The sequence below is a fragment of the Wolffia australiana genome, chromosome 7 (genome assembly GCF_029677425.1).
Source record: "Wolffia australiana isolate 7733 chromosome 7, ASM2967742v1".
NCBI classification, from domain to species: Eukaryota; Viridiplantae; Streptophyta; class Magnoliopsida; order Alismatales; family Araceae; genus Wolffia; species Wolffia australiana.
Window position 1 is genome coordinate 10,059,612 of NC_135841.1, and position 24,724 is coordinate 10,084,335.

Here is a 24,724-nt window from a genome sequence, read left to right on the forward strand (position 1 = left end):
CACAGTTGGTCGTGGACTTTTGTTCCGCCGCCACAGTGGTCTTCGCCTAGAGGTACATACCGATGCGGATTACGTAGGGTCCATTGTTGATCGTCGGTCTACCTCAGGATATTGCACCTTCTTGGGCGGCAATCTTATTATGTGGAGGAGTAAGAAGCAGAAGGTGGTGTCTCGATCCAGTGCCGAAGCGGAGTTTCGTGCGCTTGCACATGGTCTCTGTGAGGCACTTTGGATCACAAAGATCCTACATGAGCTACGTTGTCCGGTTTCCTCTCCCGTCCAGCTGTACTGCGACAACAAGTCGGCCATCAGCATTGCCCATGATCCAGTCCAGCATGACCGCACGAAGCACATAGAGATTGATCGACACTTCATTAAAGAGAAACTGGAGTCGGGAAAATTCTGCTTGCCGTATGTGCCTTCAGCAGATCAGATCGCAGACATCTTCACCAAAGGGCTCCATGCCCCTAGGTTTGAGGAGCTTTGTGGCAAGCTGGGTGTGGAAAACATCCACGCCCCAGCTTGAAGGGGAGTGTTGATGCTTAAGCTTTTTTTTTGTAACTAATAATCCCATATGGGACATTTTTAACTAGCCCATTAGGGCTCCCCTATATAAACACTTGTAATCCCCTCTTATCTTTTTAATCAAGTTGGTTTTCTCTTTCTCAAACCTCTTTCTTGGTTTAACACTTTAATATCAAATATTTTTTGAGAGAATGAGCCATATGCTTTTTTTGGGTTTAAATCCTGAATGTGAAACTTTTAGAGGTCAAACTTTAAGTAGCCTAGTAAGGGCTACAACTAAAGATGCCATCATGTAATCAATTCACATGGAAATTTGAGTAAAGTTATTGTGCAAGGACAACATGAATATGTCTAAAGGTCAGACATATGTGCCACTTGAGATGACTCATTCAAGGAACCAAACGATAGCAGATTAGATGCTACACTAGGTGATTTTGATTATCATCTGGTTTTGCTTTTGATTTTTATTAAAGCTCAATCATAGTATGTGAGGTTATATGATAATAATGGTGATTTTTTTCCTTTCATGTTCAATAGGGTCTCTTTGTTAAGTTTGGTTCATGATCAATGAACGGAAAGAGTATGATAGTACTTGTACAACAGAATAAAATAAATTGAATTGTGCCATAAGTCTAACAAACAAAACCACAAAATCAAAAAATAACCTATTATCTCCCATAGTAAAGTTTTGAATCCCTACCAATAAAAAGAAAAAAAAATTATATGTATGTGTCTGCATTGTAAACTTTGATCTCCACTAATAACTCTATCCAATGACTCTCCCCTCTTAATTCAGTAGAGAGTTCAGCGTGCTTTTTCATCATCAATGACCATAATCATCATAATGATCCAGACAATCATGTTCAATAATCTCCATGATCATGGTGATACTGATCATCCTGTTCTGTCTTCCAAAAATTATCAACAATTCATAGAAATAATATCAGGGTCAAGATCAACGGCAACCATGCTTATTATGTAAGCCATCCATCATGAAAATTGATTGAAGGCATAGGGAAGCAGTCCCAAACTCTTGATCGGGTTTCCACTGATAACCTGCAAATTAATACGATTAATTAATGAATTTTATATTGTATTGATGTGTTTTAATGATTTTATTTGCATGTTATCATGTTAAAATAAAGATAAATCACTTAAACTCTCACATTTTTTATCATTTTTTACATGGAATTTAACATCATTTTAGTGAAGAAATATTTTTTACAGGGCTTTAAATACTTGGCTAAAGGTTGGTAAGTGTTTTCATGATTTTTCTGGAATTTTTCCATATTTTTATATAATTTTTTTACCATTATATGGCCAAGAAATGATTTTTACATATTTAAATAACACATATATTATTTATTTGGCATTTATAATATATTTAAATATTTACTAAGGAGTATCCACGTCATTCGCCCGAAATTCGGGCGAATAAATTGATATATTTATTTAAATAAGAATATATAGAGAGAGTGAGAGAAAGAGTGGTTATTATTATATAATAAATAGAGAGAAGAGAGAGAGAAGAATAGTCAACATAAGCGGCTATGATTTAAAATATATAACAGAGAGAAGAGAGAGAGAAGAATAGCGGCTTATGATTTAAAATAGGGGTTGAATCACCAAATGTCACGATATTTCACCGTTGCTCACCGTATGTCATGTACTTTCGAAATATCACCGTATGTCACAAATTTTTGAAAATTATCACGGTGTGTCACGAGGCTTGGCCGCCGGTGACGTGGACGATGACATAGGTGCCACGGGTGAAGCCGAGCCTTGTCATCGGCCATGTCATCGTCCACGTCACCGGAAGCGAAGTAGGGGCTCCGATTCTGGCGTTTTTGGCGATTTTGGCTGGATCTTGGCGATTTGGGTGGATCAAGAAGACGAAGAAGATTTCCGGACGATTTGGGTGGATCTCTGCGGTAAGATTTTGCCGTTTTTTTTTTGTCTTGGATTTCTTTCTGCGATTGATCGCTGAGAAATGAAGAATCGGGGATACAGGTGGAGAAAGATTGTTGGGTAAGAGAGAAGCAGATGCGGTGAGATTGATGCAGGTATAGTTGTATAAAGATGATAAGAAGAGGATTGATAGAAGAGGATAAGAAAGATGGATAGAAAGATAAATGGATTCCCTTTCTTCTTCCTCTTCTCCTTCTTCTTTTCTTCCTCTTCTCCTTCTTCTTTTCTTCCTCTTCTTCTCCTTCTTCTTCTTCTTCTTCTTCTTCTTCTTCTTCTTCACCCGATCAAAATCTTCCGATCAAAATCCTCATAACAATCTTTTGATCGCAATCTTCTTTTTCTTCTGTTCACGGTGCTCACCAAAGAAAGGGTTTCGATTGAAAAAATCACGATCGAAATCCCCATTCTCAGATTCACGATGAAGAATCGGGGATTTAACATCCCCGATTCTTCATTTCTCAGCGATCAATCGCAGAAAAAAATCCAAGACAAAAAAAAAATGGCAAAATCTTACCGCAGAGATCCACCCAAATCGTCCGGAAATCTTCTTCGTCTTCTTGATCCACCCAAATCGCCACCCAAATCGCCAAGATCCAGCCAAAATCGCCAAAAACGCCAGAATCGGAGCCCCTACTTCGCCCGTGACGTGGGCGATGACATGGCCGATGACAAGGCTCGGCTTCACCCGTGGCACCTATGTCATCGTCCACGTCACCGGCGGCCAAGCCTCGTGACACACCGTGATAATTTTCAAAAATTTGTGACATACGGTGATATTTCGAAAGTACATGACATACGGTGAGCAACGGTGAAATATCGTGACATTTGGTGATTCAACCCCTTTAAAATATATAAAAGAGAGAAGAGAGAGAGAAGAATAGTCAACATAAGTGGCTATGATTTAAAATATTTAAAGAGAGAAGAGAGAGAAGAATAGCAGCTTATGATTTAAAATATACAAAAGAGAGAAGAGAGAGAAGAATGGTCAAAGATTGCGGGTAAGAGAATAAATTTTTTTTTTTTTCTAAAAAGACCTTTTGTCCTTTTCTTTTGTTTTTATTATTTCAGGCTGATGTGGAGCGTTTTGAGCCCTTCGAATTTCAGAATCACACGCCAATGATTGCGCGCTTTTGACGCACAACGACGTGTCAGGACGTGATCCGAGGAGGCAGAAAACGAGAAATGATTGTGCGGGCCAATCAAAAAGCGTTTTTTCCAAGCTTCTTGGAGGAGAGATAAAACGATCCAACGGCCTAGATTTCTCATCACTAAAACCTTTATATCTTGAGATCTAGATATCGGATTGGGCTGAAATTGTGAGGGTAGGTTCGTCTTTTCCCCTCTACAATCCAGACGGTTGGATCTTTAAATGGAGGTCTGAAAAAGGGCGAAAATCACTTTTGGATGCTCTCCCCCAAGCAATTGGCCAGGAAGGACACAAGAGGGATTCTTGAAGTCGACAGATCTTGCTTCTGAACTCAAATTTGTAAGTCTCTGATTTTTATTTCAATCATCTTCATGAACGATTCTAAAACGCCAAGGCATGAGCGAAATGTACATGCCCTAGAAGTTTGTTTTGAATGAAATTAGCACTTCGTTTTGATTCCGATTCAAGATCTGACTTTTTATCCTTAATTCTACATCAATTTAAAATATTTCTGCTTCATTAGATTTTTAATTTAGGGTCGGATTTCATCTTTTTCCTAATTTCTTCACTTTCTCTCTCTAGGTTAATTTGTTTAGTTTCTCTCTCAAGATTTCGATTTTTATTGTTTAAGAATTTAATTTAATATATAAAAAACCTAAAAATAAAATTTGAATCGAAAATTCATCTATCTTGAAGTCCAAATTAAAAATCCCTTTCTTGATCATTTAATTCCCAATTTTAATTCATAAAAAATTGTTTTAAATTTTTTTAATAATTGCGAAATTAATAATCTGAATTAGTCTGATATTAAAATTAAAATATTCATATCTTGAATTTTCTGACCGAAATATCAAAAATCAAAATTAAGTTTTACTTAATTTTGATTAATTAAAGAATATTATTAAGAATAATTAAGATTTATTAATTGAAAAATTAAATCATCTTTGAATTAATTCATTGAAATTGGATAAAAATTCTCATTTGTTGCCTCCCTGTGGTTCGACCCCTTACTTGCTCTGTATTTTATATTTAGTGAATAAAGAAAATTATAAATTTTATTGAATAAGTCTAAATCCAAAATCAACGACATTTTTACGTGCATTTTTTAGGCTTATCATCCACCAATCTAAGGACAAGATACCTTAATTTGAAGAAACCAAAATCCAAAAGGAGCTTGAAGGATAAGGATGAGTTAATCCCGAGAAACTCTTTTGATGTGCTCATTACAAGATGAGGAGGCACAGTATAGGAAGATATTAGGAACTATTAGGAATGTTAGAAAATATGAGTTAAATGATTTTTAAGCATGATCTGACTGAACAGATCAATTATCAGAGTACTGATATAAATCAGCTGACTGGAAGATCCCAAGAACCGTCTTGGTTAATTAATCTTGGCTGAGCCCTACAACACAAGTTCATTCAACATGACCCTATTCAACGGAAACAAACTAAAGCACCACTATGATAGAGTAACCTCAGTCTCATACTATGATTGAATTTTGGTAAAAAATGAAAAACAAAATGATGCAATGATCAAGTCACTGTCATTCGTCTACTAGAACTAGTCATCACAAACCTGGCCAATATCCGGCCTCAGAGACGTATTCACATGGTCCTTAGCATGTTGGGGTCTCATCTAATAACCACCATTTATCTCTCCCTAATTCAGTACAATAGAGTTTATCCGTCCCCATCTTGTGGTTCATGGTGTTTGGTGTGCTTTATCATCCATCATCAATGACCATGATTATGATAATGATCTTGACAAAGCTTGCATTTTTGTTGTGGGCCACGATTTATCTCAACAGCCCATTGAAGGTTGATCAAATTCAGCGATTGCTCTGCCCATCGCTATCAACTTCCTCCTGCGACCACGGAAGATTTATCAAATTCCGCGGAGAAGAAGAAAAAGAAGAAGGTTTGATCTAGATTTGTTTTTTAGGGCTTCGGAGATGAACACTTTAAGGGCATCCATGGTGTCCACATCCGGTTTGCCTCTCTTCTCCGATCGATGGGCTCCTCTTCCTTCTTCGAGCGTTCCGGGAAAACTTCTGTGGCTGACTCTGGGGTCGGCTAAGTGCAATACGAAGATCGCTTGCGCTTGCTCCGCTCCGCCGAGAAGACATGAAGAGGGACATCTCTCCATCGAGAACAATGTGAGTGGAGTTTCAAATTCCGTCTTTCTCTTTTTGCCTGCGCTTGATCATTCAATCTGCTAATTCGAAGATTCCCGGCAGCGTTTGACGGCGTCCGAGAAAACTAGGGTTGATGGGGAGATCGACGACAAGTCTGATGTTCTCATAGAATGTCGCGATGTTCACAAAGCTTTTGGAAAGAAGAAAATTCTCAAAGGCGTGAACTTCAAGGTAATCTCTTCGCTTCTCCATAAATTGAGCGATCTAAACAGTGATTGTTATTTGTCTAGAGGATTTCTTCTGTATAAAAGGAAACCAGTATCAGTTTGATATAATCATTTGACAACACAGAGTTTCATAATGATACACAGTGATCAGTAATAACTATAAAGCTGTCAACGAGAAGTCCTGGTGACGTGAAATACGTATGGTGATGAAGAGTAGTGCCATGTAGTTCTAGGTTTTTTCCTCAAAATCTCTATTCTCGGGTTTATTTTTTGCCATTATAACGTCAATTCATTTCAAAAACGTCACAAAGAACCGTAGCAAATACTCAAGGAAAATCAACAATTGAAATAAATTGACGTTATAATGGCAAAAATAAAACGTAGAATAGAGATTTTGAGGAAAAAACCTAGAACTACATGGTACTACTCTTCATCACCATATAACGTCATATATCCGTTGTTAGCTTCAGGAATTCATCGTTAAACTATTGAAGCTTCAAAAATGCAGGGTTTAGCACTTCCAATTGCTATTATTACTCATCAACTTAATCAGTCTGTCTCGGCATAGATGATTTAGAAGTTTATTCCATAAAAAAATTATTTTTTGTAAATCTTACTCCCAGATCAGACATGGAGAAGCTGTCGGTATTATAGGGCCTTCTGGCACTGGGAAGTCGACTATATTAAAAATTATTGCTGGACTTCTTGCGCCAGATAAGGTCAGTAAACTTATGCTATTTTAGATTAATGAAAAACTATTGAGCCTTCTTGTCTACTGTGAAGGGTGAAGTTTATATCTGTGGCCGAAAAAGGCAGGGTTTGATCAGCGACGAGGCGGAGGATATTTCTGGCCTACGCATTGGCTTGGTGAGACCATAATTAAGATATTTATAATTTTGGTTAATTTATTTCTTACAAGCAGTGGGATTTAAGAACCAGTCATAGTTTATTAGCTTAAGTCAGATAACGGGATTAATATAAATTCCATGAGTTGCAATTAATGCGGTCATTTTCTTCGAAATCACTTTCTAGATGATCGCATCATATGGTCTTTCTGGTCATTATCGTTTTTATGATGATTACAGGTCCGAAATCGTAGAATAATATCCAAAATGTATAATTTTCCTTGAAAACTCCAGTCACTAAGAGTTCAAGGACGTTGACGCTGAAAAGTTGAGCAATTACCGGTGAATGCTATGTGGGCCCTTTTAGACTTTGTGGTGTCATATATCTTTCCTCGTATCTTGTTGTGAAAATCGTTCAACCCTTTGTCTCTGCTATCTCCTCTTCACCGTCCTTTGTCATTTCCTTTCCAATTGATTACTCATTATCATCTTATCTTGTGGATTGTGGACAGAGAAGATACCTTGTGGTAGGCAGCTGAGACAACTGTTTATCCCTTGATAAACTTGTGAGCTAATGTTCTTATCAGGAGGGCCCCTAATTCATTATATCATATGAACTGAAGGGATCCTTCATTTACTGCACATGAAACGCCTTACAGATTGATGTCTTGGGAGATTGTGGTAGGCAACTGATACAACTGCTTCTACCAAAATATCCTGGATCTAATTCGTGTTATCCTTCTTTCTTATAATTTAAGCCTGTATCCATATCTCGAAGGAGGCCCACTCATTGGGACTGCCATTGTTGGGGTTCGTATGGAGAACACAGAGTGGCAGGCAGTACTAGAGATGGTAGAGCAGAAGCTAGAAGGCTGTCAGGCCAGATAATCATAAAACTACCTCTTGGTCTGAAAACCACCGGTTGGAGTTGGCAAGCGCCTAGAAGGTACAGTGAGAAGATTCCAATAGGAAAGCTCAAGGTCAGGTGATGTAGTGTGTAAAGTGGTCCGTTTAGGGGGACATGAAGTTTTGAAATGCAAGGATTAAACATTAGATTGGTGGCCAAGTGGGGCGGCAGACTTATGGGACTGGAGACAGATTTGGTAACCCTGATCCTGATGGACAACTAGGGTTCTAGCTTGGACTGGGAGAGTTGTGCGGCTCTTGTCTGAGTGTTGTCTGCTTAAAAGTTACATGCCTGACCAAATGCTTTTCGTCCTTGCATGGACCCCTAAGGCCACAGTTCAAAAGTGGTGTGATGTCTTATGGAATCCATGTTTGGTGGACACCCATCCAAGCAGAGAGTAGAGAACTACATGAGCATGCAGAAGACCTTACTACATTTATGTCCAATGAGAGGGAAATATAATGAATGGGAGTGGACAGGGAAACCATTCTTTGTCGGAGATGCTTACGCGAGCCTCAACTGCAGATACATAGTGGAAAAACTGTGGACCATCCATGCATGGTATGCGAAAAGGAAACAAAAGATCCCCCTGAGGTGCGGTTCTTCGGCTAGGTGTTCCTTTTATGAAGACTATTAACAAAGTTTGTCAGAAAGAGCTGGCTCTCAAAGGCCTCGACAGAATGTTTTATGAGGGTGAGCAACGAAGAAGACTGGCCATCTCTTCTTTGAATGCCCATTTGCCAGAGCAGTGTGGGCCCACGAGCCAAACACAGGATTGGATGTCTCCTCAGGGGATGAGAGGGGTGGTCGACCCTTCGCATTGCCATGAGCAATATGGCTACAGGAACAAGATTATCTTCAATAAATGTGAGGCTTTGTTGGACAGTGTTGTATAAGCTGTGATGAGTCTTGCCTCTGCATGGTTTTGATACAATCCCCATCCTATCCTGGGTTAGTATGGTAAAGTTAGGGAATGGCACGTCCGGGACGTGACGGCCCGGACGCGACATGACGATGACGTGTGGTGACGGACGGGGACGTGACGAGATGTTCATCTCGTTTCCTGTCCTGTCACACATCCTAGGATTTTAGGAAAATCTGTCACATTTGCGTCACATGTCACCGACTCCATCGTCCTGTCTTCGTCACATCACTGGATGGCGTCATCGTCACACGTGACAGAAATATATGATCTGCAATTAACTGATACAATATAATTTATTTTTTAAATATTTTAATAATTTTTAAAATTTTTAAAATTTCCACTTTCTTCATGCTATTAAAGTTCCATCACCAGCGTCATCCGTGAAGTCTGTCCCGTCACGTCACCTTTCGGGGAGCCTCCGTCACCGTCACGTCACCCGTCAAGGGTGACTGCGTTATCATCACCGTCACCGTCATGGAGCAAGATTTTGTCACACGTCACTGTCACGTCATCTGTCACGGGTCTGCCACTGTGATAAGTGACTTGACGGACGATGTTTGCCGCTCCCGAGGCTGAGAACCAGGCATGAAGTCTGTCGTCAATTTCCAGGCTGAGAACCAGAGAAAGTTGTCCATTAATCAAATGGGTGGCAATTAAAAGAGCTTCACATCATAGGAACTTTAATACATGAATTTGGAATATGAGAACTTTACTGATTGCCTGTGTTTGTTGTTTATTCTCTACCACATATTCAGCTGCGTACCAGCACCAGATGACTGGTAGATGACCCTGAGCTTGAAAAATATTTAATTTCTTCTGTATTAAGGTTTTTTTGCTTTATCAGGTCTGAACCGGAGAATCCTCCCATCGATTTGTACTGCAATCAACATAAAAAAGTCCTTTAAGAACTCCTGCAACTTCTTATTTCTATTTTTGTGGGTACACACGCGTCAGGAGTGTACAATCATTTGGGTTGATCACCGATTCTGGGTGATCTTCCCCTTTCCTTTCAAAGAAAAAGGAATGTACAGTCATCTGTAAATGTGTCAAGTCAGTGCAAGACTGTAGGTTTTTTCCACCAGTGATCGACCGATTCTAATACTGTGAATCAGTTGAAATCAGAGTTCCTAACTGAGAAGCATTTCATCCGAAATCAACTTAAACTAGCCCTTGCATAAGGCTAAAAACAAAATTTTAAGATTTTTGAAAGAGGAATATGTCAGCCGTTTGATGAGCAAGACAAAGGCGGAACAAGAGTGAAAAGACAAGAGTACAAGAAAAGACAAGAGTGCCTTACCCGATCACCACTCCCCTTATTTAAAGGTGATCTGTCTCTCCCCTCTTTTCTTGGTCAACAAGTATGGTCAGCGGGCCGTTTACCCGGCCTATGCTTATTCCTTCTTCTGTATTTCCTTGAATATAATCTATCATGATACAATCCGATACATTCTTGTATCATAATGTTAGAAATTCAAGAATTTAAATATGCCACTTACCGTATGGAATCAGTTCTACTATGTCTTTCAAGCAGAATGTCCCCCCTCTTTGTCTCCAACCTTCGAGGTGGCCAAGAACCTGGCCGGGCGCCTAGGCCAAATGCAACTCTGCCCTCCAAGCACTCTTGCGCCCCAAGAAAGTATGATGCCAAAGTAGCCCCATCCGTGCAGCCCTTCTATTTTATTTATATTCTCCTTTATTTCCTCTCTAAACTACTGGGCGTGAACCAGTTGTCATTTTGCCAGGTCAACGCCACCTGGACCTGTGACCCTTTCCAGGACATTAAACCTCCCTTTTTCTCGTCGACGTGTCCTCCTGTCATAGACTCTTATAGGGATCATATCACAATCCCGCCCAAGACGTATTGGAGGCGAGACGGGAAAGGGAGAATAAAAATGAAAGAAACCAAAGAAATATCCCCAAATCTCTACAATTTAGGCTTTATTTATTCTCCTACGACCCAGAGACATTCTAGGGTTTGAAGGAAAGCAACCTCAATTATCTCAAATTAGGGTCTGGTATAAATACCAGGTACAAGGTCGGGCCCATTATGGTAATTCATAAAATGCCCAAACTAAGATACATAAAAGAAAGGAAATAACAGTAAACCGGTATGGACTGATTTACTAATGGCCCAATACTGGGTTACAAAGACAGAGAGGGTACAATGTAGAAGCTTCTGTTTATCTGTATGCATCAGATGGCATTTTTCTTAATAAAACCACAAATTCTTGTGATTGGAAAACCTGACATTTCAAGTTTTGATGCTTAGAATCTCTCATTTGAGGATGGTGTTTAATGAACTGCTCTGTGTCCTTATCATTTTTTCTGGTACAGAATGATAATAATCTATGTTGCGTCGAAATATTGCGGATTGTTCTTTTCATTTTTTTGGTAATGTTGTTGTTCAATTCTTCAGTTCATCACCTTTGTATGCCTACTAGCTTGCGAATGCCTCCACCGGTTACATAGATTGTTGGTAATGTTGATGTTCGACAGTTCTTTTCATTTTTTTGGGCGCATGCAGGTCTTCCAAAGTGCAGCACTCTTTGATTCCCTGACTGTTCGAGAAAATGTTGGCTTCCTTCTGTAAGATTTAATTGCGTTCTTGAATCTTCAAGCATTTTCTCGTGAAAGAACTTTGGCCTACTCCTAATTTCTCGTGTTATGCAGGTATGAGAAGTCAAGGATGCCAGAAAATCGGATAGAAGAACTTGTACGAGACAATTTAGCGGCTGTTGGACTGAAGGTGGGCTGTTACTGGTTGTGCAGACAACACGATCCATTTCCTCTGCCAACGATGTTATTACTCCGCCGCTTCCTATCAAAGCTTCTTTCTGATCCCCATCTTTGGATTACCTGCTGCGCGGTATTTGTAGGGTGTGGAGGACCTCATGCCCTCAGAACTGTCCGGTGGAATGAAGAAACGGGTTGCGTTAGCGCGTTCTATAATATTTGACAACACCCAAGAGACTCATGTACCAGAGGTACTGCCTTCTCTTTTCCTATTTCCTTTTGTACATTTTCTCCACCAGCTTTGCCAATGTATCTCCTGTTTTTTTCATTTCTCTTTTCCTGTTTCTCTCTCTCTCTCTCTCTCTCTCTCTCTCTCTCTTCACCACATCTCACTAGAATCTCTGTGTGAGGACAGGTTCTGCTGTACGATGAGCCCACAGCCGGGCTCGATCCGATCGCCTCTACCGTGGTAGAGGATCTGATCCGCTCAGTGCACTTCAAGGGACAAAACGCGCTGGGGGAGCCCGGCAAGATCGCGTCCTACGTCGTCGTCACCCACCAGCACAGCACCATTCGCAGAGCTGTCGACAGGTGCCCATTTCCGACACCCGTTAAAAGTCAACGTTTTGACCCCCCCCCCCCCAAGTTGACATTTTTACCCCTCCCTGCAGGTTGATCTTTCTCTACGAGGGAAGGGTAGTCTGGGAAGGAATGACCCACGAGTTCGCCACATCCTCTGAGGCCATCGTCCGCCAGGTAAGCTGACCCAAGACGCCATCCCAAGTCAAAGTCAAAGCCAAACTCTTTCATTGATTACCGATGACGTTCCCCAGTTCGCGTCCGGGAGCTTGGAGGGCCCCATTGGGTACTGAAACATGGGTCAACTCTTGTTCATCGCGCAGTCAAAGCCAGCCCTTTTGGGCCATGAAAATCTGGGTCAACTTTAGTTCCTTACCAGTCAAAGTCAAACCTCATTCGGTCAGATGGGAGCCCGGGAAATGCAGATGTATCTTTGGCTCCCTCCGGCAGTTCATTCATTTTCCTGATTTTTTGTCTAATTTTTTGCGAAGGATTCGTTTTTTTTGCTTAATAAATCACGCCATTATTCTTCTAAGGATGGCCTTTTTCGAACGATGTGTTGTGCGGTCGATGCGCATTGCGATGCAAATAAAAGAACATCACGTTATGCAACCCCCAGAGTGAGTGTACCGCTCGCCGGGCTGGGCTTTGTGCAATGGGGTTGTGCAGCTATGTACTGTTTTTTATTAATAAAAGTATTCACTCTCTCTCTCTCTTTCGTTTTTCATCTCTCGTCTGTATCCTTCACCGCCGATCCCATCTCTCAGTGGTTTCTCACTCTCATTCTAGTTCATTTCTCTCTCTCCTAGTTCATCGCTCTCTCCCTCTCTCTCTCTCTCTCCTTGCTCATCTCTCTCTCCCCCTTGCTCATCTATCTCCTCTCTCTCCTTGCACATCTCTCACTCTCCCTCTCTCTTCTTTGCTCATCTCTCTCTCTTCTTTGCTCCTCTCTCTCTCCCTCTCTCTTCTTTGCTCCTCTCTCCCTCCCTCTCTCTTCTTTGCTCATCTCTATCTCCCTCTCTCTTCTTTGGTCATCTCTCTCTCACCCTCTTTCTCTCTCTGCTCATCTCTCTCTCCCCCTCTCTCTTTGTTCATCTCCCTCTCTCCTCGCTCATCTCTCTCTCTTTCTCTCCTTGCTCATCTCTCTCTCCCTCTCTCTCCTTGTTCATCTCTCTTCCCCTCTCTCTCCTTGTTCATATCTCTCTCTCCCTCTCTCTCCTTGTTCATCTCTCTCCCCCTCTCTCTCCTTGTTCATATCTCTCTCTCTCCCTCTCTCCTTGCTAATATCTCTCTCTCTCTCTCCCTCTCTCGTTCATATCTCTCTCTCTCCCTCTCTCCTTGCTTATCTCTCTTATCCCTCTAGTTTCCCCATCTCTCTCTCTCTCCCATTCATGACATCTATAAAATAGTCATTAATAGCAGGAGTTAAGAAAAAACCAATTCATTGTAAAAATATTATATAAACAGAATATCTACAAGACCGCATAATTTTAAATCTATACTTTTCGAATCATAAAAATCACACCCCCAACAGTAATCGGCGCGAGTTTTTTTCACGGCAGGCGGCAACCAATCCTAGGCACTCGGTGTCCCCATTCCTCAAACCAATAAAATAATCCCAAGGATAATCTCCATTTTCTGGGTAAAAATTGACACCCCCCCACGACCCGTCCCCATCATGCAACGCCAGGCTATCTATCCTCTGACCGTTCATCCGACAGAGAGAGAGATGCGTACAAAAGGCTATCCTCTGACCGTTCATCAAGCAGAGAGATGTGTACAAATCTCTCCCGGGGTTTCCTCCTACCGAAAAGGGAAAAAAAAAATCCTAGAGAGAGAAACCCATTGATATCAATTTTATAAACGGGTCGATCTTAGCCGGAGCCATCCAATTTTTCTTCTTCCGTGGGAGAAGAAACTACAGGAGAATCTTCCTCCGCCATGAACATGTCACAGCCCGGCGGGGGGTTTCCAGGCCGGCGACCCGCCGCCCCGGCGAGTCTGACTCGGTTCGGATCGGCCCCGAGCTCGCTCCTCGCCGCCCTCGCCGACTCGGCCGGCGATACCCACTTCTCAGAAACCATGGCCGGGAACTTCTTCTCAGACGGGTTACCCAGTCTGAGCTCCGAGTCGAGCTGCGGCAACAAGAGAAAGAGCAGCGGACTCGGCCTTGACCTCATCAGACACCGCAGCTCCCCCCCCGGGTTTCTCTCTCATCTCCTCGTCGATAACGGTATGACCCGTCATCTCTCTCTCTAGAATCTCTCGCATGGATGTGAGAGACATGCGACGTGGCAGGGTTCGGTGGCGACACGTATCCGGCTCTGAAGCCCCAGCTCAGCTTCTCCTCCCGGCAAGGCTCCTTCTCGCAGATCTCCGAGCTCGGCGTGCCGGAGATGGGCGAGGCGAACAGCTCCGACGTGTCTTCCGGAGGCCTCGCTTGGGACGAGGGCAGCTCCGGCGACATCATCGCTAACCTCGGAAACATTGAGTCTAATCAGGTGCTTAATCCTCCCCTAATCTCATTTTCCAAACGATGATGTATCGTGATTAGACATGGTTGTTCTGTTCTGTTCGTTTGAAACGATCATGTATCGTGATTAGACATGGTTGTTCTGTTCTGTTCGTTCGAAACGAACAAAAAATCGCACAAAAGAACCGCACAGGGCCTTGTTCTTTGTTCTGTTCATTTTTATTTTCAAAAAAACGAACAAAATTCACACATTCGAACAAAAGAACTTCACACGGGTCTGTGCGATGTTCTGTTTGAATTCGTTTTTGTTCCGTTCGGAAAACCGAACAGAACGAACAATTGACACAAATTCACAAAAAAAGAACGGAACGACCACGTCTAATTGTGATCGCGATGATGTCCCGCAGTTCGAGATGGAGAAGCTCTTCCGATTGCAGCAGGACTCTGTTCCCTGCAAGATTCGGGCCAAGCGAGGCTGCGCTACGCACCCGCGAAGCATCGCTGAAAGGGTCTGTAGATTTTGATGGGATTTGTGATATTTTCTTTAGTATCATGTCATGGGGGTGATAATTAAGGAAGACACTTAATTGCAGGAGAGGAGAACTAGAATCAGCGAGAAGCTCAAGAAACTGGAAGATATCGTGCCGGACGTCGACAAGGTATTTAGAGAAGGAGCGAGATGGGGCCTGGTTTTGAATATATGTTGTTCATGACAAAATTGATTTGATTTCTGTCATGGATTTTGTCTTATTTTTTGTGGGTGCTGAGAGAAGATATTTTTCTCCAGCAAACGAGCACCGCAGACATGCTTGACTTAGCAGTGCAGTACATCAAGACGCTACAAGGACAGCTAGAGGTACGCGTCAAGTTTTGCAGATTACACATTGAATTAAACTCATGGAGAAATCGTTTGAACTAAACTAAAGTTTCAGCTTTTTGTTTCTGTTTAGCTATCTAGTAATTAAACTCTCATCTATACAAGTTTCAAAAAAATAAACCCTCTCCCAAGGGAGACATGAGAACTCCAAAGAAAAGTTTTGTAAAAAAATTGAGAAAAAGTTACTGAATCTCCAAAATGTTTCCTATTTTTCTCAAATTTACGGAGAGTTTTCCGACTTTTATTCCTAATTTTCTCCTAGTTTTACGAAGAGCTAATCTCCTATGCCTTAGTGATGAGGTATCTGATAACTTGATCTTGATTGCCAGAAACTTAAGGATGACAGCGAAAATTGCACTTGCAAGGCCCAGAATGGAACATCCTAATGAAGGCACACTTGACCGGCGCTCAATTTTTTCAGTCCGGTTTCTGTGTGGGTGAGTTTTGTTACCTCTCTCAATCCCCTTATTTATTGTGTTCTTCAGGATAGGCATCGGCAAACGGTAGAGTTTGCCGCATGATCAGTGGTATGAGGATTATCATTCCTCAAAGGATAATATTGCTGTTCATCATACTGAGGTGGAAAAAAACTACAACAATCTTAGATGGAATTCGCCGTTCCTTTCGACTCCTGATTGGCAAATGCCTTCTTCCTCATCATCTGTTCTGTGAAAATCAGAATTATTGCTACTAGCTCCTCGTGTGATTCTATTCTTTTCCCCGGTGTATTGGTTTTTATGGGATTCTTGATGTAATAAATCTTCATTAGTATTTTGTAGCGCGTAGATAGCCGAAATCAGTGCCTCACTACTACAGACTGAATATTCATGCGATTCTACAGATAACGAACGAGGTAAGGAGCTTGGATTCTGAGAATGAACGAGGGTTAACATACATCATCTACCTCGTCTAAAAGCCCCAAAATCTAGAGTTTCTTAAGCGGAGGAAGGCGTTGAGCGATGCCATCAGAATTGCTGCCGATGCCCTAGTAAGCGTTCTAGATTCAATTTTCTTCGTCGAAAATCCGACAAAACTGCAAACTGGAATAGAAAATGGCGTGGAAGAATCCAAATCTTACTAAATCAGAATAAGACGAACCAATCTGAATCAAATAACAGAATCTCTGAACAATCTTGATGCGAGCTTACCAAGAAGACTAGCTGAAGAACGTCGTTTACTCGATTTCAACTCGAATTCGATCAAGGAAGAGCCGCGAGCAGCGTTAATTCTTGTCCAATTAATTTGAATGACGCGCCTGGTTAAATACTAAGCTCGTTGACGGACGACGGAAGACGGACGGGGATGGACGGATATGACTATAGTGCCAGAATCGGATGGGACGGTAATTTCGTCCGTGCACGAAAAAATATTCAAGTCCAGAGTTCAGAAGATTGACTTGACGAATATTAGTATTTACTATTAGGGACGGGATGAACTATGAAGGGGACTATTCAAATGAACTTCTAAAAATTGGGACGTAGGACGGGGCGATCTTTGTCCCGTCCTGTTCTGGACGACTGTGCACCTATACATATGACTTTTATACCCAAATTCAGATGCAAATATATTAATTAAATAACTATCTAATTTAATTGAATAAAAATAACAGTTGCATTTTTTGCACAGCCCTCATCTTCTTCACACTAACTTATCCGCATTTTTTTTCCAACCTTAAATCATGATTCAATCATTCTCCCCAGGTCCTCCCATTCGGATCTTTCCCAAATGCAAACTAAATTATGTAGAAAAAACAAGAAGCAAAATAAATGCAAGATCATTAATTCATCATCAGGGAGAAAAGCCAAACAGATGGACAGTTGGTCTCCATTGATCCGCTTTCTTCAGATTCAAAAACACGTAAAAAGATGGAAAGAAAAGAGGAGCATGTTGATCATACTCTAACTCACACTCCCTAACTTTATGGGTCCAAGGACCAATAACAAAGCTCAGTTCTTCAGCAAAATAAAAGCAAAGTTTGAGAAAATAAGAAGGTTAATCAAAGAGACATCAGAGAGAAGGTAAATAGAAAATAAAGAGAGAAGAAAGAGGAAGGGGAGAGTATGAGTCAAACAAAATAGGACGAACAAAGGAGAAGAGGAACTAAAACCATGGGAGAGAAGAGAAAGGTGATAGAGATAAAAGATCGAGAAGAGTAGATAGTAAGTGAGAAAGATGACAAGAGGAGTGAAAAGTTCAAATCTGATCAGTTTTCACCGGATGAGAAACAAAATCTAATCAGGTCAAAATGTCTGCAAATGTGAAATTGAATAAGAACTGTGTTTTGGTTAGAGCAAAATCTTATTCCAATTTAAACTATTATCATTTTCTACCTGATTAGAGTCCAAATCTTATCACATAAAAAACTCTACAAAAATAAATTCCTATCATAATTCAGTTCTGATCAGTGTGAAATCTAATCTGACTTGTTCTCTGATCAGATTTTAATTGTGATCAAAGTCTAACTCTGATCACAATCAAGCTCTAATCCAATTAGAGTCATCTTGCGCGTTGAGTCAATAATAGACATTTTAAACTTAGGGCATGTTAGAGTTCACCTCAAGGTATTTGTGCAAGATATTTGATTGAAATGGATTAAACAAGATATATAGAAATGGACAATAATAAATTGCAAATATACTGCAATGATGATGTACATCCCCTCAGTTATCCAAGAAGTGTGTGACAGGGGAACGAACAGGATGGTTAAAGATATATAGAAATGGTTTATACATCTTTATTTACCAACCTTCTTGTGGAGGTTCATCGTAAAACTCTACTTTTTAATCTCCAGAACAGGGGGTCATTTGACACTTAAGGAATATGTAGGTAGTTATGAAGTTCATCCTCTACTATAGTTTTGTCATTGATGTGACATCGTGAGAGCTCCAAAATCCTTGTTACAATTTCAGGTGTAAAGTTTTTGAAGAGCCCACCCTTCTCTAGAGGCCAACAAGGCTTGCTTTCATGTCATCCCAAACAATCCTCATCACCAACGTCATTCAAAAGTCGACAAACTTTTGCCACCTAAACTTCAAGATCTCCATGAAAGGTTTTCGAGCCATGATTGAAAATCTGAAACACTTATTTTTGTAGCATAAAAAAAATTCAAAGGTTGATCATGTCACTATAAGTGCATCAGATTCCACTATCATATGGTTCATAGCAATGTTGAGTTGTTCATGTATCTGGCCTCTAAATATGTCCGCACAATCACTTGAACAATGGGTCTCTTCGTGAATATCTTCCACGCTTCTTAAAGATCTAGTATTCTTATCACCATTTAGCCTCACTAAAAGAAGAAATTTGAGTAATCATAAAAATGATTGATCACCAATTTTATTGGATTATTTAAATTTATCATGACCAAGCATTACAATGGATGACAATTATTCCGCAGTGTCATCATGTGTCAAGCCGTCAAGCATGGCTAAGAACAATGTTCGGATAGAATGCATGACAGCCTCAACGGTTGAGCAGGAATGTTATGCAGCCTTCACTTGTACATCGGAAGTCTAATTGGAGTGCGAAGGACAAAGGGATTGGCCTTTAGCAGAACACCAAGACATTTTATTATTATGAGTAAAGTTTGATGTAATATGTGGGATGCCGGGATCAGCGATGCGTATTACGTCACAGTGAGGAGACGAGTTCGATAATGTTTTTAGTGAATGATGCAAGTTTTAAAATGACTTTAAATGAGCAATAGAAGGGCGTCTGGCTAAGGCGAACGATACAGTAAATCCTCGAAGAGAGTAAAAGGCCAAGATAGACTCCCAGTGACCCTCTGAACCACAAGAACACCTTTGATGAGAGAGGCACTTTACGGCCCGAAGGAGTTCACTTCTTGTGTCAGTAAATTCTAGTCGTCTATTGCAATGATTTTACCTACCTCTCGACATATGGTGGCTATCCCATTCGACAATTCAATTTAACGGCAGAGGAATCGATAGCGGAAGACGGTACTGGAAGAAGTAATTATACTGCAAACGAAGGGGTGAGTTGTTAGAGAGCCTGGCAGGAATCATCGTTGATTCGTAGATATGACGAGGGTGAAACTTTGAGGGTTGACAGCGTCCCGTGGTGTCGACCGGAAGAAAAGCGGTGGCACCGCTAACGTGTAGCACCAACAAGACTGATCAGGGTGCACGGCGGCACAAGTGGTGGGGCCGCGAGGGCTGGCAGGTGCGGCGCGCATGGTCAGCACGGAGCACGCGCGCGGCAGGCTGAGTGGGCGCAGTGTGCGCGCGGTTGGCGTGGCGCGCGTGTGATGTGAGGGGAATGAGCATGGCGTGCACGGGCAAGGCGGGGTGCAGCGTGTGTCCAGAACAGGGCGTCAGGGTGCGTGGGGCGCGGAACGTCCGCGAGATCTTGCAATGCAGGGTGGCGTGCGATGGACTTGGCGCGTGGTGCTCTGCTCGCACGGGTTGGCGATGCGGGCAGCGCACGATGGCTCAGGGCGCGAGGGATGCGTGCTGGGGGGTCGATGCAAGGTAGAAAAATCTTGAAGCTATGGATGAATAACCGCCAAGAAAGCGGATCTTGAAGACCGGTTCCGTGGTGGACAACTAGAGGGGTCGATCAGTTGCGATGCATGACACGGAGTGATCTCGACGTGGGCAATGGCGGCGTCAAGGGACACGATCTCCACGCACTTGGAAGACTACAACTATCTAATCTCTCTCTAAGGCAAGAAGGAAAAAAAGAACATTCAAATTTCAGATTTCAAAACAGGTCTGTCCCTCAATTGGGCATGCCATCCCCTTATATAGGGAGGATGGGCGCCAAGTGGCCATTCATAGAGGAGGAAACCATCGCGAGACGAAGTCCTCCTCTAAACAAGCGTTACATTGACGGAAAGTAACGGACGAGGCCCAATACGACGGCCCAATCCGATTGTCTAACGAAATTAAAATTACAATCAAACAATAAGAGAAAACTTACAAATGACTTTACGCCGGATACTTGAAGTCGGGATTGTGAGCGTCGGCACGGGCAGCTCAGTACGGTTGAGTTTGTCCCGTGTCGGTGTCGTCATGATGGTCCCCCATCAAAGTTACATTGAAGGCCATAGCCGTTACATGGGCCGAACACCAGTATGAAAATGTAGAGATGGGGAATAGTCCATATCATTGGGTAGTGGCAGTCTAGCACATTGAGGCCTGCAGCCCCACTAGAATGCCTGATGACATTATCACTACGAACCTTGCCCTAGGTCTGGCTTTGCACGCACGTGGGGCATGGCCCTTGGCACATAGGAAACAATTCTGAATAAAATAAAACTGGTTAAGTTTGATGCGGGCTGGAGACCTTAGTCTCATGGTTTTGCTCATCAGCGAAGATTTAGTTACTCTATATCAGCTCCCATGCACAACAGAACTGGTCAACTACCATTTTTTTAATCACGTATGGCCTGACAAGCTAACCATAGATGAACTTGTCTCTGTATTCAGATATGGGTGAAAACTCCTGAAGTTCTGGCCTGAGACCATCTCCTTGGCTCATTTTCTGTTGGTCTTGGCTTTCTCTGCTCATTGATAGATTTTATGTAACTTGATGTTGCATATGATTATAGGATTAGTTGTGGTTGATTACAATGATCTGAATATGATGACATGTTTTCATCATTTTCCTCTTTTGTCTGCATCAGTATGATGATAATGGCACTTGTTATTGGCATCCATCTGCTACTATTAATGGTACCTGGTCATCATCATCCAAGCCACAAATCAATTTGAGGATGATAAGGAGGATGAGGCTGATGATGGGTGACGATATAATATTTTCTCCTAAACAGGACTCTCTTGACATTTTCCTCATCAAATAGATGGCAATCTGGTGGATGATAAATTCACAATTATACTCCAACTCTACAAGTCATTACCCTTCATCCCTGCTAGGGGGGGAACATGGAATCAGACTTCGCTTGAAAAGGAATCATATACTCCAATTTTTGGCTTCTATATCGTTATCTATTTGATGGTGTTTGGTCTTCTTGCAATGACATTTTTTTCCTTGGCAGGTCAAGCATGCACTGCGTAGAGTTGTGGATGTTGAGGATCTTTGCTTAATGAAGCCTAAAGTGTGTATCCAACCGAGCTCAAGAATCCACCAAGAGTACAGGGATGAGAGTAAACAAAAACTCACACACTGATTTGGAGAAAATAACCTTCTTGAACGGGATTATAAGTGTTCACAATAGACCTCCAAAACAGCAAGTACTAAAGGAAAAAAGAGAACAAGATCACCATAAGGGACTAACCAACAAGAAGATACACACTTGGTGTCACTTTCTACCAAAAGCCTCTTTACTATGTTGTCCCCAAATTTTCTCCAACTCTCCAAATAGCTGAGCTTGAATCCTCCAAGGTTGCTCATGAGATGCTCTCGATAGTTCCGTCTTGAACTCAGGAATTCCCTCACAACAAGATGCACCTCCTTTTATAGAGCTCCTTGGAAGCTTCTAGATACCTCCCTCTCTAGAAGGTTTCTTTGACTTTCTAGAACCACTAGAAAGACCCACAATATTCTAGAAGGATCCATTAGCTTCTTGAGTAGTCTAGAGGATTCCATATGATTCGGAAGCATCTAGAAGTCTAGAAGAATCTTGAGTGTTCTAGAAGCATTTAGAAGATAGTCTAAAAAATTCAATATCATTCCGAAGCTTCAAGAACATGAGAGTTGAACAAGTCAATCCTCACAAAGATCACATTGGTCCTTCTGGCACAGTCATTGGCTATAACCATTGCTTTTTTTGTCAATGTCAACAATGGCAGACAAACATTGCTGGACGAGGGCGGAGGAAGAGTCATAGCTGGAGCTTACCGCGATGAGGCAGTAAGATCTTTTGAACCTGAGACCTTCTGTGGGGGTGAAGGGCTTCCCTCTTCACCCTATTATCATCTCAACTGCGATGTTGAACTTCCATGTTCACGGTTGGAGGATATAATTCTTCTAGCTAGGGAAATTTCATTTCTCCTGTAAATGTCGTCCATTTATACATTTGTGCTTAATGGATGTAACTAATATCTTACTTTCAATGTATGACATGTGAAATGTCTCCTCAACGTTTTTGAAAAATCATGTCAAGCGGTGCAAAGAGCTCTGAAATTTTAACATTGTAATTTCTTCAATGGCATAGGCTCTTGAAAATCCTTGTGACATATTGAATGGACAAAACGACATATTGGTTGCCAGCCCAAAACATAAAACAATATTATGACAACAGTCTCAATTCTTATCAATGCTACACATTACTTTACACCTTGTATCATTGTGCTTACTTCATTACATAATTTGACTGTTTATTTTGCATTTTAAAGAGATTCATAGTCTTGTTTATGACCCCATGCTTGTTTCGGTGATTACTTCATGTCTTCAAGGATTATTCAACATAGTTTCGGTTGCCCAGCTTAAAAACCTTAATAAACTCACGAAATCTTTAAATATTATTAAACCATAATGGTTTAAGCCTACGTCTATAGGTTGGCTAAGTCAACAAATAATGTACGTTGATGAAATTATGGAAAGCATATGTTTGGATGCATTTTTTATACCTTGTGAAATTATTCAAAATGTATCAATCAAAATAACCATTGTAAAATTACCATATTATATTTATTTAAATACGAAGCATCATTTTTTGGAATTTGAAATATATTGAAAAATCCTTTTTGACTTCTAAGGATTTTTCAAACCCAGATGACGTTTTGGCCCATCTATTGTGTCAAGTAGTTGCATATTAAAAAATCATTTATGTCAAGTTTCTATGTAGAATCTGACCGTTATTGAGTTTTAAGTAACTAATAAGAGTCTTCTTATTGATGCCACTAGGCTCCGGCTGACCCGAACAACGGGTTGAGGGCAGACGGTGCCAGTACGACTATTGCCGCTTGATGTAACACGAAGGTCAAAATTAACACCTCTTGTTACGCCAAAAAGGTAGACTCTAAATGTAACAAAATGAAGTGAATTAACATATATGATTTCAGAAAGTAATAATGAGAAATATGTCGATCATCGATGATGCAAGATGCAACTCAATTGGGCAGCATGTGAAGGGTTTTGTCATAATGCAAGCTCCTAATGATCCGCGTGAGTGGATTTGAGCGACAACGAGTGGGGAAAGATCTCGTCCAAGAGCGTCAAAACCGCCAATGTAGTCGTTCAGCTGACACCATCAAAGAAATTCTATTCATACAATATGGTGTCTATTCCTAAACTCCACTTGTAAATTCACTCAAGGCAATGAACAGTCAAAATCCGTACTAAAAAAAGATAATATTACTGTGAAGTGAGAGGGAAGGAGGATGATTGACCTGTGGCCCGATCAGATGTTCCAAGTAAGTTGTGAATTGATCGTTGGTTGTGAAGTCCTCTGACCAGGTCGCATGACCCAAGTGAGTTGTAAGTTGGTCGTCAGTAAGAAATCAATAGGACCGCATCGGCCGTCATACAATGGTAGAGGCGGTGAGCTACTGGGTAATCCGGATCGGCGTAGACTGAGAACCACGAACAGTGGGATCAGGGAGCATCAATGTCAACCAGAAAGGCCGCCGAAGAATGTCCTTGTTGCGATCGATGGGGATGGAGAGTTGAGAGCCTCTGTTGTTCAGTGTGAACAACAATCATCGTAGAGATTTGGAGGCACACAATCCCGTCCGTGGAGAATGATGTTGGATTCACAATCGACTCCATCTCATTCGTGGAATGACCCTGGTGCAGAGCCCACCGTGACGACAATCTTCCGGGTGCTTTTGACAGCGAGGCGCTTTCATGCGGAAAAGTTGATAGGGGGGAAAAAAGACAGCCGGTAATGCCTTAGCAGCGGCAACGCTTTGGCGACTTCTTTCTCCACTCCAGCATTAGTCCTACAACGGCCAGGACGTGATTTCTTCCCACAATTCTATTCTTCTTCTTGACCCGATCGCACAATGGCCCTGGCATCAGTTCTCTCCTTGATCCATAGATTCAATTATGCTGGTTCAATCAACAACAGAAGGGAACCACGATGAATGCAAGGAATCCCCTTCAAGAATTCTCCTCGATAAACAAATTCACCCCTTTCTCCTTTCAAAAAATAAAATAGAGAACAACAACAACCAAAATTTTATTTTTCAAACGATAACTGCTATGAACGAAACGTAGATCTGAATTTCAACCAAGACAATGACTTCCTCTAACTTCCACTTCTCCCTCTTCTTAAAAGGTGGGGGAAGTGGCAGTTATGGAAGCCCGATTGGGCCCCCTTTTAAAGGAAGGCCTATTGGGCTTCCCCTTAACAGGAATTCTTTAGGGGAGAAGAAGCCCATTATGGATTTCCTCCCCCTAAAGACAACAATTAAACACGAATGGCGGGGGAGGCTGGTACTCATGCAAGAGGGG

General features: G+C 41.6%; 2 protein-coding genes and 2 long non-coding RNA genes across 6 annotated transcripts; 3 read left to right on the forward strand and 1 right to left on the reverse strand.

Annotated features, from left to right (window-relative positions):
- Positions 1-2,176: 2,176 nt before the first annotated feature.
- On the forward strand, positions 2,177-2,640 carry LOC144705672 (uncharacterized). The gene is made up of 2 exons (XR_013582078.1): positions 2,177-2,456; positions 2,536-2,640. It is a non-coding gene; the product is annotated as an uncharacterized LOC144705672 (long non-coding RNA).
- A 2,851-nt stretch (positions 2,641-5,491) lies between these two features.
- Positions 5,492-12,545, forward strand: ABCI13 (non-intrinsic ABC protein 11). The gene is made up of 10 exons (XM_078577705.1): positions 5,492-5,798; positions 5,880-6,008; positions 6,628-6,723; positions 6,788-6,871; positions 11,206-11,267; positions 11,352-11,427; positions 11,558-11,665; positions 11,830-12,005; positions 12,086-12,170; positions 12,248-12,545. Exons 1-10 carry the CDS (start codon positions 5,595-5,597, stop codon positions 12,284-12,286), a joined length of 1,059 nt encoding a protein of 352 aa, XP_078433831.1. The 5' UTR covers positions 5,492-5,594; the 3' UTR covers positions 12,287-12,545.
- Positions 12,546-13,804: 1,259 nt separating this feature from the next.
- On the forward strand, positions 13,805-16,409 carry LOC144705156 (transcription factor bHLH128-like). 3 transcript variants are annotated; one of them, XR_013581989.1, is made up of 7 exons: positions 13,810-14,226; positions 14,292-14,494; positions 14,874-14,975; positions 15,060-15,125; positions 15,254-15,322; positions 15,673-15,780; positions 16,185-16,409. XR_013581989.1 is itself a non-coding variant. In XM_078577707.1 (6 exons), the coding sequence occupies exons 1-5, from the start codon at positions 13,935-13,937 to the stop codon at positions 15,282-15,284; spliced, it is 708 nt and encodes a 235-aa protein (XP_078433833.1). In that variant the 5' UTR covers positions 13,805-13,934; the 3' UTR covers positions 15,285-15,322; positions 15,673-16,128. The 3 variants fall into 3 exon arrangements, 2 of the variants coding, with proteins under 2 accessions (XP_078433833.1, XP_078433832.1); XM_078577707.1 differs by lacking the exon at positions 16,185-16,409 and having other exon boundaries at positions 13,805-14,226; positions 15,240-15,322; positions 15,673-16,128; XM_078577706.1 differs by lacking the exon at positions 16,185-16,409 and having other exon boundaries at positions 13,809-14,226; positions 15,673-16,128.
- On the reverse strand, positions 14,710-17,550 carry LOC144705157 (uncharacterized). The gene is made up of 2 exons (XR_013581990.1): positions 16,492-17,550; positions 14,710-14,977 (listed from the first exon to the last, which is right to left on the reverse strand). It is a non-coding gene; the product is annotated as an uncharacterized LOC144705157 (long non-coding RNA).
- Between the last annotated feature and the right edge of the window lie 7,174 nt (positions 17,551-24,724).